We start from the raw sequence: 14100 nt of genomic DNA, 5'->3' as shown, positions 1-14100 counted from the left end.
TGGTATCAAAGCCTAGACTCTAGATTGGATATATGTTTTATTCAATTTCTTTCTAAATTGAGTCTATTTTAATTGCTTTCTTTGTTGAGTCAATTCTAATTAGAGTTTTTTTTTTGTGTTTTATTTTGAAAAAAAACAAATTGAAAGCTTGAGGCATTGAAATCTGGTCCTGAAAAAATAAACAAATCGAAATTGGAATTGGAAAAGCAAAAAGAATAAGAATTGGAAAAGAAAAAAAAAACCAATTGGATTCAAAAGAAGAACAAGACGAAGAGAATGGGGAAAAAAAATTGAAGTGGCGATGAGTTGACGCAGAAAGGTGGATAAGAAAAAAATGGAAGCATAACATTAAGCAACTAGGTTAAGCAAGTACATAAATTAAGCAACTCAATTTTCATGAGTTTTAAACTGTTCAAATTCAGAAGATTAGTTTAAGTTTATTTAAAAATAAAAATAAATTGGGATTTCAATAAAATTAGTTTCTTTAGTATTTAATCTTAATTCTTTGTTTCCTTTTTTATCATTAATTTATTTAGTAGTTTGTCATCTTTATTCATCTTGCATAATTCTTTGAATTTTGAATATTAGATTCTTAATTCTTATTGTTTCGTGTCCTAGTTTGTTTTTTGAACATTAGGTTCTTGATTTCTAGTTTTGCTTTTGTTGAATTCAACTGGTTCTTGCTTGAGTTTGACATAGCCATTCTTGTTTGATTTGTTTTTGGTTTCCTCTTCTGATCTTGATTGCAAATTTTGGCCTATTATCCTTTAGAGAGCATTCCTTTTTGTGAGAGAGCGCCTACATTAAAGAGTGTAAACACGAATGACATTACTTATCGAGTGAAACATGTGATGGAGTGATGGTGAGGTCCAATTTTTCTTCATGCCAGCATCTTTTTGTAGCCATGTGCGCACAAAGAAGAGCTCCAACAAAAGGTCATCATGTTGACCAAAACGTGCATCCATTATTTTATGGAAGTATTTCAAATCCTGAGGAGTATCTCCTTTGGAATGAGGAAATTGATGGCCTATTCGATCACCACCACTATAGTGAAAAGGGAAAGGTAAAGCTTATCGTCTCTACATTTGAGAAATATGCACTAAGATGGTGGAATTTTTTATTGTCAAAAAGGATGAGAAGTGGAAATAATGCAATACCCTCATGGAAAGAAATCTAGCTTCTCACGAGGAAACATTTTGTTCCTAAGTATTTTCACAAATTGCAAACTTTGAAGCAAGGGAGCAAAAGTGTGAATACTTACTATGAGGAGATGTTGTTAGTAATTGAGGAGGTTAACATATTTGAGGATGAGTAAGCTACCATGGATCGATTCTACCAAGACTTAATGAGAGATTGTCGATATGCTTGCCAATCGAGAAGAAATTCAACCTTGTGAGGATTTGGAAAAGATGGTGCACATTGCCATCAAGATAGAAAAACAACCACATAGAAGAATTTCAAGGTACACTAAATTTAAGTCTAGTATCAATGTCAATACATTAGTGGACAAAGTTAATTTACCTAGTATATATGAGCTAAAATCTAGCGAAAAGAAACTTGCTAATGTTGTACCTATGCATGATAATAAAAGTTTGCTTAGTAGGTCATTCGATAAAAAGGAATCACATGATTATAACTTTTCTACTACTGTTGTACCACTTATTTCTGAGAAGCATCACTTAATGGTAGTGGGTAGATAAAGTAGATGGTTGTGAACTTGAGACTAATATACTTTGTGCTAACATTGCTAGTCCATTAGAGCCCAAAGTAACTTTTGATCCTATTGTTGTATCATTATTTCCAAGAGAAGTAAAACTTGATGTATGTAAGTTGGAAAATAAAAGACATAAGACTAAGACAAAAATAATATAAATGTATGATGAAGAAAAGCATGTGAGTAATACTCAGTCTCTAGATAGAAATGAGAGAAAAGAAAAAAAAAAGGTGAGTTTAGAAATTCGTGAGGTTAACAAAAGACTTTGTTTCCTGATAGGTGAACTACCACAAAGTTTGCATAGTTTACTCTTTGAGTTTTTGCAGGATGTTAAAGCATTAACTTTGAAACAAAGTTCAAAGATTGGCTCAAGTTCCTTTGATGGTTACAAATTGAATGGTGATTGGAAGGATGACTATTCTTCCAAAAATAAACAGAATCCAAGGCGGTATCAACATTTGACATCTCATGACGGTTGCTTTGCAAGAGAGACTATCCAAAGAGAAGTTCAAGAAAAATACCAATATTTTCTACTTATGACTTCAAAACTGCTTTATGAGGCTTTGATTTGGATTCGAGAAGGAATCTTTCAAAAGAAGGAGAGGATGATATGAACTTTCAACGATGGCCATCAACTGGGAGTTAATCGTAATGTTGAGCGAAACATGATCAGAAACCCTTTTCCTAAAGCAAATCGCATCATTTTTTAAAAAAATATAAAGAGATTTAAATTATTCAAATTTTCATCAATATTGATTATAGATTTATCATGCATGCAATTTCTTAATTTTTTTACCTCAACTTATGATTTTTTTTATTGTAATATTTATAATATTTAATTTTTCTTTAGATGTCCACTATCTTGTGCAGACCGCAGAGAGAGATACTTTTATCTTTTCCTTGCATCTACCGTAACTGTAAACTTCAATGGTGGAAATATCTAAAGATTCCAACCCCCATTAAACGCCAAAACCTTGCCTCTTTCAACCTGCTCCTCTTCTTCTCCTTCCTCAAAACCCTATGTCCTTCAATTTCCCTTGACATTTATTTCCTCTGTTCCTGGTTTTTCCAACACTTTGATTCCTTTGATTTCTGCCCACTTTTCAACCACCAAATCCCACCCACGATCTCTCTTTCGATCCATACAATTCCTTGATTTCAGATTTCCAAGGGTTTTTTTTCCCCCTTTTCGTATCTGGGAATTTCGTTTTAGGGTTTTTGATCCCACAAATTTTCTGGGTTTAAGAAGCAACAACCCATGTCGGCTGGAGTTTGTGGAAAGCGGGTGGGGTTTGAGGAGATCTTTGGATCTTCTTCTCCGACGGCTTGTTCTTCTGCTAAGAGGACTCGGTGGTCCACTTTCGGATCCACGACCCGATCGGATTTCGGGTCTGGACCGGACGATTCTGCTTCGGTTTTGCTTCAAATGTTCCCTGGAGTCGGTGCCGAGGTTCGTTGCTAGGATCATCGGGTTTTCTTTATGTTTTATGAATTCTGTTTTAAGTTTGATTTGGGTCATTGGAAATTTCTATTGGTATATTCATTTGTGTTAATTTTCGTTTTTTTTTCTTTGATTCTGTCTGTTTGTAAACAATGCTTCTAGATGTAATCAGAAAGGAATTGGATAAAGATGGTTTGATATCCATAGGAAATATAGTCAAACCAATTTGTCATGAATTAGAGGCTCTTGGAAGATCTGATTATCCTTTATATGCATGTTTAGCCGGTTGAAATCGAAACTGTTCTTAGGAATTATGACATGAAGATTAAAGATGCAAGTGATGTTCTACAGGTGTCTTCCTTTGATGATTTTAGTGCTCGTGTCAATTCTGCGACGATTGGAAATTGTTCTACTGTTCCGGATGAGAGAACAGCAACATGTAAGTTGTTATTATGCTTGCATATCATCTGACATTGGGTAAAACAATTTTGATGACTGAATAAATAGTTGCCCTTGAATATCTTATCACAAGAGAATAAGGGTTTTTATTTTTGGGGGATTTCTGAAATCAGGCAGCCAAATGTCACACGAGAAAATTGAAGAAGCTAAAGATGTTAGTTCGGCCATTGATGAAGGGAATGGAATGAATGGGTCCAAGTGGGTGGACATGTTTGTGCAAGAAATGATGGGTGCAGTGGATGTTGGTGATGCTAGAATTCGAGCTGCAAGGATTTTAGAAGCTTTTGAACATAATGTAACTGTGCATTCAAGAGAATCAGAGGAGGTAGTGTGGAAATATTATTCATGTACTTTTTAATCTTCTTTCGATGAAGTGTCTGAAGGTAAAATTTATGTTTCTCTCCACATTGTGTTGTAGTTAAAGCATGCTTCTTTGAGGGAGCATTTGCAAAACTTGGTAAATGACAACCAAATTTTAAAGAGAGCCGTCGCCATTCAACATGAGCGGAATCTCGAGCAAGAAGAGAAGGCAAGAGAAGTCCATCAGTTAAAGCACGTCTTATGCCAGTATCAAGAACAAATTCAAAGTTTAGAGGTATGCAAACTTACTCGTTCATAGCTTGCTTGCTTAGAGTTATCATGTGATGTGCCTTCCATGTAATCGTCAAACTTTTATTACATCATTTTCTTCACCCTTGTCAGTTTGTTACGTTTCTCTCCACATTGTGTTGCAGTTAAATGTATAGAATTAGAACACCATAACTGGGAAATCTTATATCCTCTGACTCGATGAAGATTAAGAGAAGTTAGACTGTTGAATACACAGCTGTCAGCTTATAATCTGAGTAGTCGACGGTCATCCTTCGTTGGCAAGATTAAGAGAAGTTATGCTGAAAATTTGCTTTTGTGATAAATGCTACAAATCCTCATGTTGCTTTGAATTGTTTATGTGCAGGTAAGAAATTACACATTAAATCTCCATCTGCAGAGGGCACAATCTGTTTCAGGACACTTCCACCAAGACATATTTTAAGGTTATTTTTGTTTTCATTAATTTCCAATCTATACCTTTTCTTTGACCAACATTGAGTTGATGCCAATACATTATAAAGTCATTTGGGTTGTGATTGTGATATTCTCAAGCCAAAGCCACTTTGGCAGTTTGTTGTGATGAAAGGTTCAATGCTGGGCTCTACTTTATTTTAAGTGTTTTGATGTAACTCAAGATGCAAAGCTACGTATTGATTAAACCTAGTTTATGTCTTCATATTTGATTAAACCACCTCCCCATATGATTTGCCCCACAATCTCATTGTCTTGAGATTCAGAAATACACACACACATATACGGTACAATTGCGTGGGGGGGGAGGGGGGGTGATCAAATCTTCAACTTCTAGGGAGGAAGATCATGCCAATTACCATCGACTTAAACTTTGGTAAAATTCAGAAATATTAACACCTTATATTTAAACTTTGAAGATATCTTTGTCTATGAGTTTTGGGACGTACTTGAAATTTGATTTGCTGTTATTCTTATGGACAAGAAGTAATCAGTCGTTCAAAGATGGCATGTGAATACTTTGAATGTCATCTAATGATTCGATCTCTTCACAGATCATGATAGTTAGCAATTAACATTTGGATTTCCTATAGTATGATTTCAGAAAATAATTGGTTTCCAATAATAAATAACTGAAGGCAATGCTGTCATTTAATAGAAGGTTATAGTAAATTAAAATTTGTCATGCATTAGACTATTGTAACATTTTAGTTTTGGTGTCAAAGTGAGCTTGACTAAGTGATATTGGCATGAATTTTCTCTCTCAAGAGGTCGGTGGTGTTCAATCTCCCACTCCCGCAATTATGATGGAGCCATTGAAATAAGAAATTCCACCTAATCGAATTATTTGGTGGGTAAACAGTAGCATTAGGTCTATCAAGTTCACTCAATTAGTACACAAATTGTTCTCTTCTATATTTTATTATAGCTTTATTATTTTAGATAGATATTCTTGAGGTTAAGAAGTTTAAAGTTCTCAATATAATATCTTTAACACAATCTTAGTTCATACCTACAAATTCTCACAAAAGTTAAATAACATTAAAGTTGGCTATTTCTTTAAAACAATAAAATGGATTAGTTTGAACGTAACTAAAATGGATTAATGTGAACGTAAGTACATAATTAAAATGGCCAATCGAAGTTTAAATCCTAATCATTAGCTCGATAGTTAAGGTAATAGAGTAACATATAGTTAAGGTAATAAAGTAACATATGACCTTATCTAATTGGACTTTTTTTCTTAATCAAAATTAAAAAAAAAAAAATCAAGAATCGAAACAATCATTTTTATTCACATTAATTTGGGTTTTATCTTTACAAAATCCAAACTAAATTGGCTATTATGATAGTGTTTGAATATATTGAAATATGAATCACAATGGAATGAAATTACATAATAAACTAAGTAATTCATGATCTTTGGATTCCTAAAGTCACTCTCAAACTCAAATTCACTCCTCAAATATTACCTCATTACTCACTTCCTCTCCCTCTCTATTTATAATAAAAAATCACAACTTTGCTAATTAATTATTAACATGCCCTAAAAATCTCAAATAACATTCCCATCATTTTACCCTACATAGTATAGATACGTAGATCGATAAATATAAGGATAAAATTGTCATTATAAGAAGTTTGTGAGGGCAAATGTGAGACATGGAGAGGATAAATTTGCAAATTTTTGAAACTATAAATATGACATCGAGCTATAAAGCATTCCCGCGCGTAGTACCATCTTCTTCACCTCAAAAAAAATTTCAAAACTTCCCGAAGAAAAAACCTAATGCAAGCAACTTCTCTTTCAAAATCTTTCTAGAATTTCGCAAACGATCATGGCTTCTTCTCCAGAATTCCATGAACCAACAATCCCCAACAGCGGCGGCGCTTCAGTTTCTTACTTCCAGAAAACAGTAAGCTCTCCCCTCAAAATTCCCTTCAATTACTTTTACTGATTTGATTCTGATTGTGCGTCTTATTGATCGAAACAAACAATTAAAGGTTCGTTTGCTCGATTGGTGGTTAATCAAAGCTGAAAATGACTTCAATGGGAAAACCCTAGCCGTCGCTGGCTTAACATCCACACCGTAATCACATTTTCCTCTCCCGTTCTGGGGTTTTTCTGTAATTGTTTCTGTTTTCTTTCACTTTTTGCTTCAATCTTTTGGCAAATCGAGTAGCAGTTCGAAAATATCTTCTGGAGTTTTCTTTCTGCTTTCTTCTACATTTTGTATAGACTGTTATTTTTTTGGTTTGTTTTAGGGGACAACCTGTTCGAATATTTTCTTCTGCTCCCATTGTTAAGAGATACGATGTTTTCACTCTGGAGACTGCTGATGGAATCTGTGTTATTCTTAAGGGTTTCATAAACAAACTGCGTACTGCTGATAATGGGTTCACGCCGCAGGTTTGCATGTCAAATAAACAACTTCTAAATCTGTGGTTATTTGGTTTCCACTTATTTCTTTTTCTTTATTTGTATATTTCTTGCTGCTCTGATTTGGGTTACTATTAACAGGTTTTCAAGCATTTTGTATTTGGGTTTCCTCCCAACTGGGAAAATCATGCAGCAAATTGCTTTGAGGGAGAAGCTTCTAAGAGTATTGCTGCTGGGGGAAATATTTCTGATACAGACAATTCGCCCTGTACATCAAAAAGTAATAATGGTAGATAGGCATATGTTGGCCTCTTCTACTTGTTGGTTAGATACATGTTAGACACAATTTGAATATTTAAATATGATTCCAATAATTGTACATGTAAATCACTTGAATACACTAGCCACATGTTATCATGAACATAAGTTGAGCAACTATTTATTTATTTGTTCGCTTATAAAATGATGGGTATAGCCAACTTAAGTTAGCTCAATTGACCAAAAGGTCAAAGGTTCGTCAGCACACTCACACGTGAAAATTTTGAAAAAAAAACGATGGATATAAGAAATATAGAAGTTATAAAACAATGTATTGGTGTCTTGTTCGTGTCCCATTTCTAACTTTCTCTTCAATTTTGGATGGCTGCAGATGCTGACATGAACAACTGTACTCTCACCAATATGAGTTCTCCTTTGTGTGAGATTTCTCCAAGTAGGTTTAAAAATCCTACATATATACCATATTGATGTTGAATCACATAGAAAAATATATCTTTGGTTCTGGGTTTTCTTTAAATCCTTAATCCTATGACGTTGTATTAGAAATATGTAGTTCATTTCAACTTTATGAATGTAACAACTAAGAAAAAGTTGTCAATAAGGTCATGGATGGGATCATGGAGATTCTGTGGCCGAAGATAAGATGCAGAGAACAAGTGCAACTGATATTCCAGCACCTTTCACTGTCGCTGATATTCAGAATGAAGTTGAAAACAAAGGAACAAAAGAGACAGAATCTCGGAAGAAAGTCAAGAAGAAAATTATTTTTGATTCACCTGTAAGTTATTTCTGCCATTCATGCTGTCTATCCACTGCTTCTTCTAGCATTAGTAGCAGCAGTCTTCTTTCCAGATGTCTAGAATTCAATTTTTGTATTTGTTTGTCGCTTCTCTTCATGATTACAACTGGATTTCTGTAGTATCTTTGGCTACATAGTCCATCCAAGACCAAATCTTCATTCGTGCAGATGAAAACTCATAAAATGTGTATGGATGGTGGTTATTGATTCAGGGAAGTAGTGGTATTAGTATGAATACAAGGGGAAGAAAGGAGAAGAAATGTATAATATCTCCAGAATGTAGGAGTTATGGGCGATCACGATCAGGTGAGAAGAAGATATAACAAAGTTGAGGATGGGTTGTTTGTTTTGTTTTGGTTAATGGAATTGGATTGATGATGAACGGATGTATGCAGGGCGATTACTTCTGCCGACAATGGAGTTTTGGCGCAACCAATTACCTGTTTACGACTCGGTAACTCTTATTCTAGTCAATATCCTGTTCATTCTTTCCTTAAAGTTTTCATTCTCTATTGTTATTATCTTTATTCTATAAACTTCTAAGTTTATCTATTTGGTCCATTAAACATTTATTTTTCTATCTAATAGGTGTCATATGGTCAATTTTGTGGTGTAATAGGCCGTTGACCTATTCAACAATTTTTTTGATTGTCGGATCTACTGAACCATAATTGGTATATGCTAGTTTTAATAAAATTGAAATATTTAGCATAAAAATTCACTTCTATTTAATAATATATTAGTTAAATTTTAAGAAGTTCAAACATGTCAGGAACTTCCTAAAGTTCCAAGCTTGTTTTAGACACAAGCTCTAAATTTGTTCGTCTAAACTTATTTATTAAAAGGATTTTACAAAATGAAATATAAAAAAAAAAGGGAGAGTTCTGGAGTTTATATGGTTCTAAGATGCTATTTGTGTAATGTGGCTAAATACTTGATTTAGTTGTTAATTTTTTAATAAAAAAATGAAAATATAATTAATTAAAAATTAATCTTTATTTTCTAATATTTCATTAATACATCAGTTTTTTGAATTCTAAACTTTGCCGACGATGAACTTGCCAATTCTCTGGGAACGTTCATTATCAGCCGACTGTGAATTGGATTAAGAAATGTTAAAACGTAAGAGATTATTTAGTTGTTTTTCCTTCTAACTATAATTATGGGGAGACAGGATCGAAAGCTTAGATGGATCCAGGAAGAGCGGCAGGACATACAACCAAAGCCACCATCACAGCCTAGGGGTTTGTTATATTTTTGCATTGCTTTTCAACTTTTTTTTCCCCTTCTTTTTTGAAATTAATTAATTTATAATCAAGAACAATATATATATATATATATATGTATATATATATATATTCACTGTGCAGGCAGGAAAAGCACTGGTGGAAGAAAACGAAAAGATAGTTGAAGTGATGGTATGGGACTTAGGATGTTTATGCAATATGCAGGAGTTAGCAAACTGTAAAGTTCAAACCCCAACATATAATATCTTTATAGCAAAATCAGAGGGCTCATCTTGATTTTTGTCAAGAAAACCAATGTTTTTGGCAAATTCGTACTGTGCACATAACATATACTTTTTTAATCTCCAAATTATCTAGGGTATGGTCAGATAATAACTTTTTAGATTATTGTGTCATTGATATACTGTATATCAATTCTCAATAGAAATATAATGGAATCATTAGGTATGAGACAATACGGTGTAATTGAAATTGTTGGTTATGCGATTTCAATTTAACGGATTTAAGAGATAAAGGTGTTAGATTTTTCTCCCATTTTGAAATTTGAATTGTCAATTTCATATCTGATTTGATTTGATTAATCAATTTTCAAAGATCGTTAGAACTAATCCATCTCTTTATCACCATTTCAATTCTATTTTATAATATACCTTAGATTATCTTATTCATTTTTATTATTTTAAATTCGATTAAAATTTGTGATTATGGATTTTAGTTATCATTTTTTTTTTTAATCTTTTGTTCATTATCATCTTAGTATATTATTTTAATAATTTAGATATATTTCTCATTTTATCAATATTTCAAGAAGAGTTTGTAATTTCGACAAACTAGTAATTATTCATTGTTTCAATCTTTTCGTGTTCTTGAGGCTTATATTCTATTAAATTCTTCATTTCAACAATTTGTTGATTGTGTTTAAGGTAAGCCTTTTCATCTTTCAATCTCTCTGTCTCGTTTGACAGTCTACTTAATTCAATCGTCCTCAATCTTTCTTTGACCCTTGTTTTTCCTTTCGTTTTTTTTAAAAAAGAACTTTAATCCTTTGAATGCATTTAAAAAGGGTTTATTATTTTTAAATTTATTAGTTGAAAAATGTTGCTAAACAATTAATATTTCATTTCGGTTGGGAAAATCCTAAAAAGTAGGGAAATATACAAATTGTCAAAAGATTTCAAATGAAATATTAATTTAAACTATTTCCTAAATCTATAGTTATTTTTAAAGATATAAACAACTCTACTTGTAACACCCAAGCATTCCCTTTAAGCAATTATTTGTTATCCTTAATGGTTTGAAACAATATATCCACAAAATAGGTTGTTTGGAATCATGCTTCTGCTCTAATATCACTTTTCAAGAAACAATTTGGGAAGGCACACTGACGGAGGCATGATGACCTCGATCCATATCAGTACAAACGGCGTCGTCGAGTTGGACCAAATTGTGGTCAATGGGCCTGAGAGAGAGAGATTCGATGGGCACGACGGTGGTTCACATGTGAAAGGAGATGAGATGAATTTCTTTTTCTCTATGTTTTATTTTAGGGAAGATTATTTAGTATTTTGAATAAACTCCTTGAATTGTATACCAATCTTGTCAAGTAAGCCTTGATTTAAAATTTGCCAGATACATATTACCTTGGTAAGTGATTTAATTATAATGTATTTTTTTTTTTAATTATTTAGAAACTCTTCGAATTCTATATTTGAAAATTAGGAATTATAATTCATCTAATCAATCCTATATTTATTAGATTAGTGTAAATCTTGTATAAATAAATCTCATTTGAATTGACTTAAAAAAATACATTTTTTAAAAAACTTATTTTTATTTAAATACTTTTAACAAAAATGGTTGAAAATAATCTTAAAATTAGTTTGTTGTCAAAAACTAATTTTTTTCTAAAATAATTTATGTTTTAAATTGAACACTTAAAAATGCACATTCCAAACACGCATAATATATCTATCTCCCCCTTCCATTATGTAATTTGATTGCATTGCATGAATTTACCACTTAATTCTACATTTTGTCTCAACCAAGACTAATAAAACAAAATTCAAGGCGAATGAAAAGTATAAGTTATATTAAATTTTTGTAATCTTTCATCTTCCTTGTTTTGGTGGGTGTATCCGTTCAATTGAATGTTGCTGAATTTCAATCACTTTCAAATTTTTCAATCCTTCATTCGTATTAAATCTAAACTTCTTACTTATTAGCATGAACAATATCAGTAAAATGTTAGAATCTACAATAAGAATAACACGTCCATTGCTTTTTTTAACTTAAATAAAATGTTTTGATAATTCCCCAATCATAGGTTGTCATGTAAAAGAATGACATTTTTCAAATGGCCTTCTTTAGTTTGTCAAATACAAGTAAAAACCAAACTGTTAAATATTAAAAAAAAATAATAACAAATTGCAAAGACCACCCCTCAAGTATGGTAGTATTTACAATTACACCATCCAACTTTCAACTGTAAAAATTGGATGACTCTTCAAGCTTACAATAATTATAAAAATTGAACCAAAAAAATCATAAAATTGTAATGTCTTCATAAAAGTTTTAAAGCTACCTTGGAGTAAGACATCTTTTAAAACATTAAATTAAATTGAGACTTGAAACAGTGTAGTGATAACCTACCACAATGACTATTTAAACTTTAATTTGAAGTCGCGTTTTCGTAACATTATAACAAACAATACCAATGATGGTTTTGAAACGTTTATAAGAGTATATATTTTTTAAACAAAGAGACATCAAACCAAAATTAAATAAAAAAACTACCAAAATTAAATAACAAAACTAACACTACTTTCGCTCTTGCAACAAATACAAAGCAATGTATGCAAACCCAGGGTGGGTTGAGTTTAGTACAAAAGGAATGAAGAGATACAATGAACTTATGAATGATGGATGCATATTATATGGTTGTTAACTTGTTATGTACCACAAAAATATTATCATCCCATGAATTCCTTGACAACTGAACTCCGCCAGTTGTTTCGAGAAATCGGTCCAGAAGATGAGAGTTAGCTAATCTGAAAAGTGATGTACGCTTTTATATGACAAATACTAATCAATGCGTGAACAAGTTTCCACCATTCCAAATTAAAGAAGGCAAAAGTTCTCAGTCAAATGATGCTACGAAAAAGAATTCATGTTCATTTAAGAAGTAAACAACGTCATCACAAAAAAATCCATCCAAGTTTTGATACATACTGAGAAGTACCGAAAAAACTTGCTTCAAATGGCTTGTAAACTAACCGTAGCATCCGTTATTTTGCAGAAATGAAAACATCTCACTTTGCAATGCCAATAATCCCCCTTAAAGGATTCACCTGCAGAAGGAAGAGCATTAACTTGTCAAGCACATTCCTATGTTCTAAATCAACAATCCCCATAAAAGTTAAAAGGAATAGAGAAGAAGAAACACTCAAAAACCGAACATGTCTCTCAGCTGTAGAAAGACAGATACTCAAATGCAAAGTTTCTTTTTACATAAACAAGATATGTGATTGTATAATAACATCTAGAGACAAAGAAGCTTAATAACTTTCAGATTATGGTCAAAACGAAGTGACCCTCTATTCAATTCTCACTGGAGATGATTTCAGGTTATATATGATGGATTTTAGCCTCCCCCTTAAATCGTCTTTCAATCAAGATTTATACTCCAAAAAACTGGTCACTAGTGAGAAATAAACAAGGAATACATGCACAGAAACAATTTAGACTTCCACACTCAAGTAAATGTAGAAACCCTAATTCAGAAATCAGAAAACCAATAATAAAATGCAGAATTATCTTCAATGGATTCGTGATTTTTCAGATTAAAACCACAAATCCACATACAAATCGAAAGTGTATTCACTAGATTTAATTTATATGCAAATCGAAAGTGCGGGGGCGTAAATTAGGGTTCCGAGAAAATACCGATTGTGCCTCTGAACGAAGGGAGAATTCTTCACCTCTTCCTCTGAAAATTAATCGACGAAATGATCAATACAAAAAGAAGTGAAGGATCCAAATTCAACCCATTAAGACAGAAAAGAAGACGAATAATCGAGAAGAAATAACAAGCAAGTATGATAATCGACGATCGTACCAGAAAGACCAGCAGTCATCTTGGTAATTAGGGTGCCGGTTATGGCGAAACCAACAAGGAAGGGCCAGTTCCTCTTCCATTCTCGCCTGAAAAACACCGGCCATGGATCAAATTTCCTCATCTTCCTTCGACTGTCTGCGTTCGTTCGTCTCGATTCCCTTTCGCAAGTGAAAATGGAGATTTTCTTCAACTCTCAGATCTTGTTTGCTTATAAAGAGACGACTCAAAAGGCTCGGCCCAAAATTATCCATAACTGGACCAAGCCCAAGCTGATTAACAAAATTATTTTTAACAATTAAGTATTTTTTTTCAGCCACCTACGCGCCTGACTTGGGTTGGTTTATGGTTGAGTTAGATTGGATGGTGGGATGTTTTTAGACTAACTTGAAAATTTGGATTGGTCGAGTTGTTAACCTAACAAATCTAAATATGAATCCAATCCAATCCAACCCAACCTATTGGATTGGGTTGTGTTAGGTTGTTGGGTTAATATTTAAAATCTTATATCAAATGTTAAGTACAAATATCCATGATATTTATTACAAACTAGGGATGTACAAAGGTTGAGTGTATTTTTTTGAACCAACCCAAAAATTCAGTTGGTT

General features: G+C 32.7%; 3 protein-coding genes across 8 annotated transcripts; 2 read left to right on the top strand and 1 right to left on the bottom strand.

Moving 5' to 3' along the window:
• The first annotated feature begins 2224 nt into the window (after positions 1-2224).
• Positions 2225-4893, top strand: LOC120074014 (uncharacterized). 2 transcript variants are annotated; one of them, XM_039026979.2, is made up of 5 exons: positions 2225-3164; positions 3507-3594; positions 3728-3939; positions 4033-4209; positions 4570-4893. In XM_039026979.2, the coding sequence occupies exons 1-5, from the start codon at positions 2973-2975 to the stop codon at positions 4645-4647; spliced, it is 747 nt and encodes a 248-aa protein (XP_038882907.2). In that variant the 5' UTR covers positions 2225-2972; the 3' UTR covers positions 4648-4893. The 2 variants fall into 2 exon arrangements, with proteins under 2 accessions (XP_038882907.2, XP_038882908.2); XM_039026980.2 differs by having other exon boundaries at positions 2297-3164; positions 4349-4893.
• Positions 4894-6271: 1378 nt separating this feature from the next.
• On the top strand, positions 6272-9895 carry LOC120074013 (uncharacterized). Of its 5 annotated transcripts, none has more exons than XM_090311632.1 (10): positions 6388-6592; positions 6681-6766; positions 6942-7086; positions 7198-7336; positions 7706-7768; positions 7938-8113; positions 8347-8440; positions 8530-8588; positions 9309-9378; positions 9505-9895. In XM_090311632.1, exons 1-10 carry the CDS (start codon positions 6515-6517, stop codon positions 9543-9545), a joined length of 951 nt encoding a protein of 316 aa, XP_090167758.1. In that variant the 5' UTR covers positions 6388-6514; the 3' UTR covers positions 9546-9895. The 5 variants fall into 5 exon arrangements, 4 of the variants coding, with proteins under 4 accessions (XP_038882903.2, XP_038882905.2, XP_090167758.1 ...); XM_039026978.2 differs by having other exon boundaries at positions 7198-7345; XM_039026975.2 differs by lacking the exon at positions 6681-6766 and having other exon boundaries at positions 6295-6592; positions 7198-7345.
• A 2634-nt stretch (positions 9896-12529) lies between these two features.
• LOC120072840 (ATP synthase small subunit 6-A, mitochondrial-like) lies at positions 12530-13766 on the bottom strand. Its single transcript, XM_039025357.2, has 3 exons — positions 13496-13766; positions 13324-13366; positions 12530-12728 (listed from the first exon to the last, which is right to left on the bottom strand). The coding sequence occupies exons 1-3, from the start codon at positions 13614-13616 to the stop codon at positions 12725-12727; spliced, it is 168 nt and encodes a 55-aa protein (XP_038881285.1). The 5' UTR covers positions 13617-13766; the 3' UTR covers positions 12530-12724.
• Positions 13767-14100: the final 334 nt, after the last annotated feature.

This window comes from Benincasa hispida, chromosome 3, assembly GCF_027475165.1.
Source record: "Benincasa hispida cultivar pf3 chromosome 3, pf3_genome.v1.1, whole genome shotgun sequence".
NCBI lineage: Eukaryota > Viridiplantae > Streptophyta > Magnoliopsida > Cucurbitales > Cucurbitaceae > Benincasa > Benincasa hispida.
The sequence above is the reverse complement of the archived record's forward strand: the minus strand, read 5'-3'. Positions and strand labels throughout refer to the sequence as shown.

Coding starts and splice junctions, on each gene's coding strand:
- LOC120074014 (XM_039026979.2), top strand. CDS start 2,973: ATGTCGGCTGGAGTTTGTGGAAAGCGGGTGGGGTTTGAGGAGATCTTT. Junction 3,165..3,506: donor TCCCTGGAGTCGGTGCCGAG/GTTCGTTGCTAG, acceptor GATGTTCTACAG/GTGTCTTCCTTTGATGATTT. Junction 3,595..3,727: donor GGATGAGAGAACAGCAACAT/GTAAGTTGTTAT, acceptor TTCTGAAATCAG/GCAGCCAAATGTCACACGAG.
- LOC120074013 (XM_039026975.2), top strand. CDS start 6,339: ATGGAGAGGATAAATTTGCAAATTTTTGAAACTATAAATATGACATCG. Junction 7,769..7,937: donor TTTGTGTGAGATTTCTCCAA/GTAGGTTTAAAA, acceptor GTTGTCAATAAG/GTCATGGATGGGATCATGGA. Junction 8,589..9,308: donor AATTACCTGTTTACGACTCG/GTAACTCTTATT, acceptor ATGGGGAGACAG/GATCGAAAGCTTAGATGGAT.
- LOC120072840 (XM_039025357.2), bottom strand. CDS start 13,616: ATGAGGAAATTTGATCCATGGCCGGTGTTTTTCAGGCGAGAATGGAAG. Junction 13,367..13,495: donor GATGACTGCTGGTCTTTCTG/GTACGATCGTCG, acceptor ATTAATTTTCAG/AGGAAGAGGTGAAGAATTCT.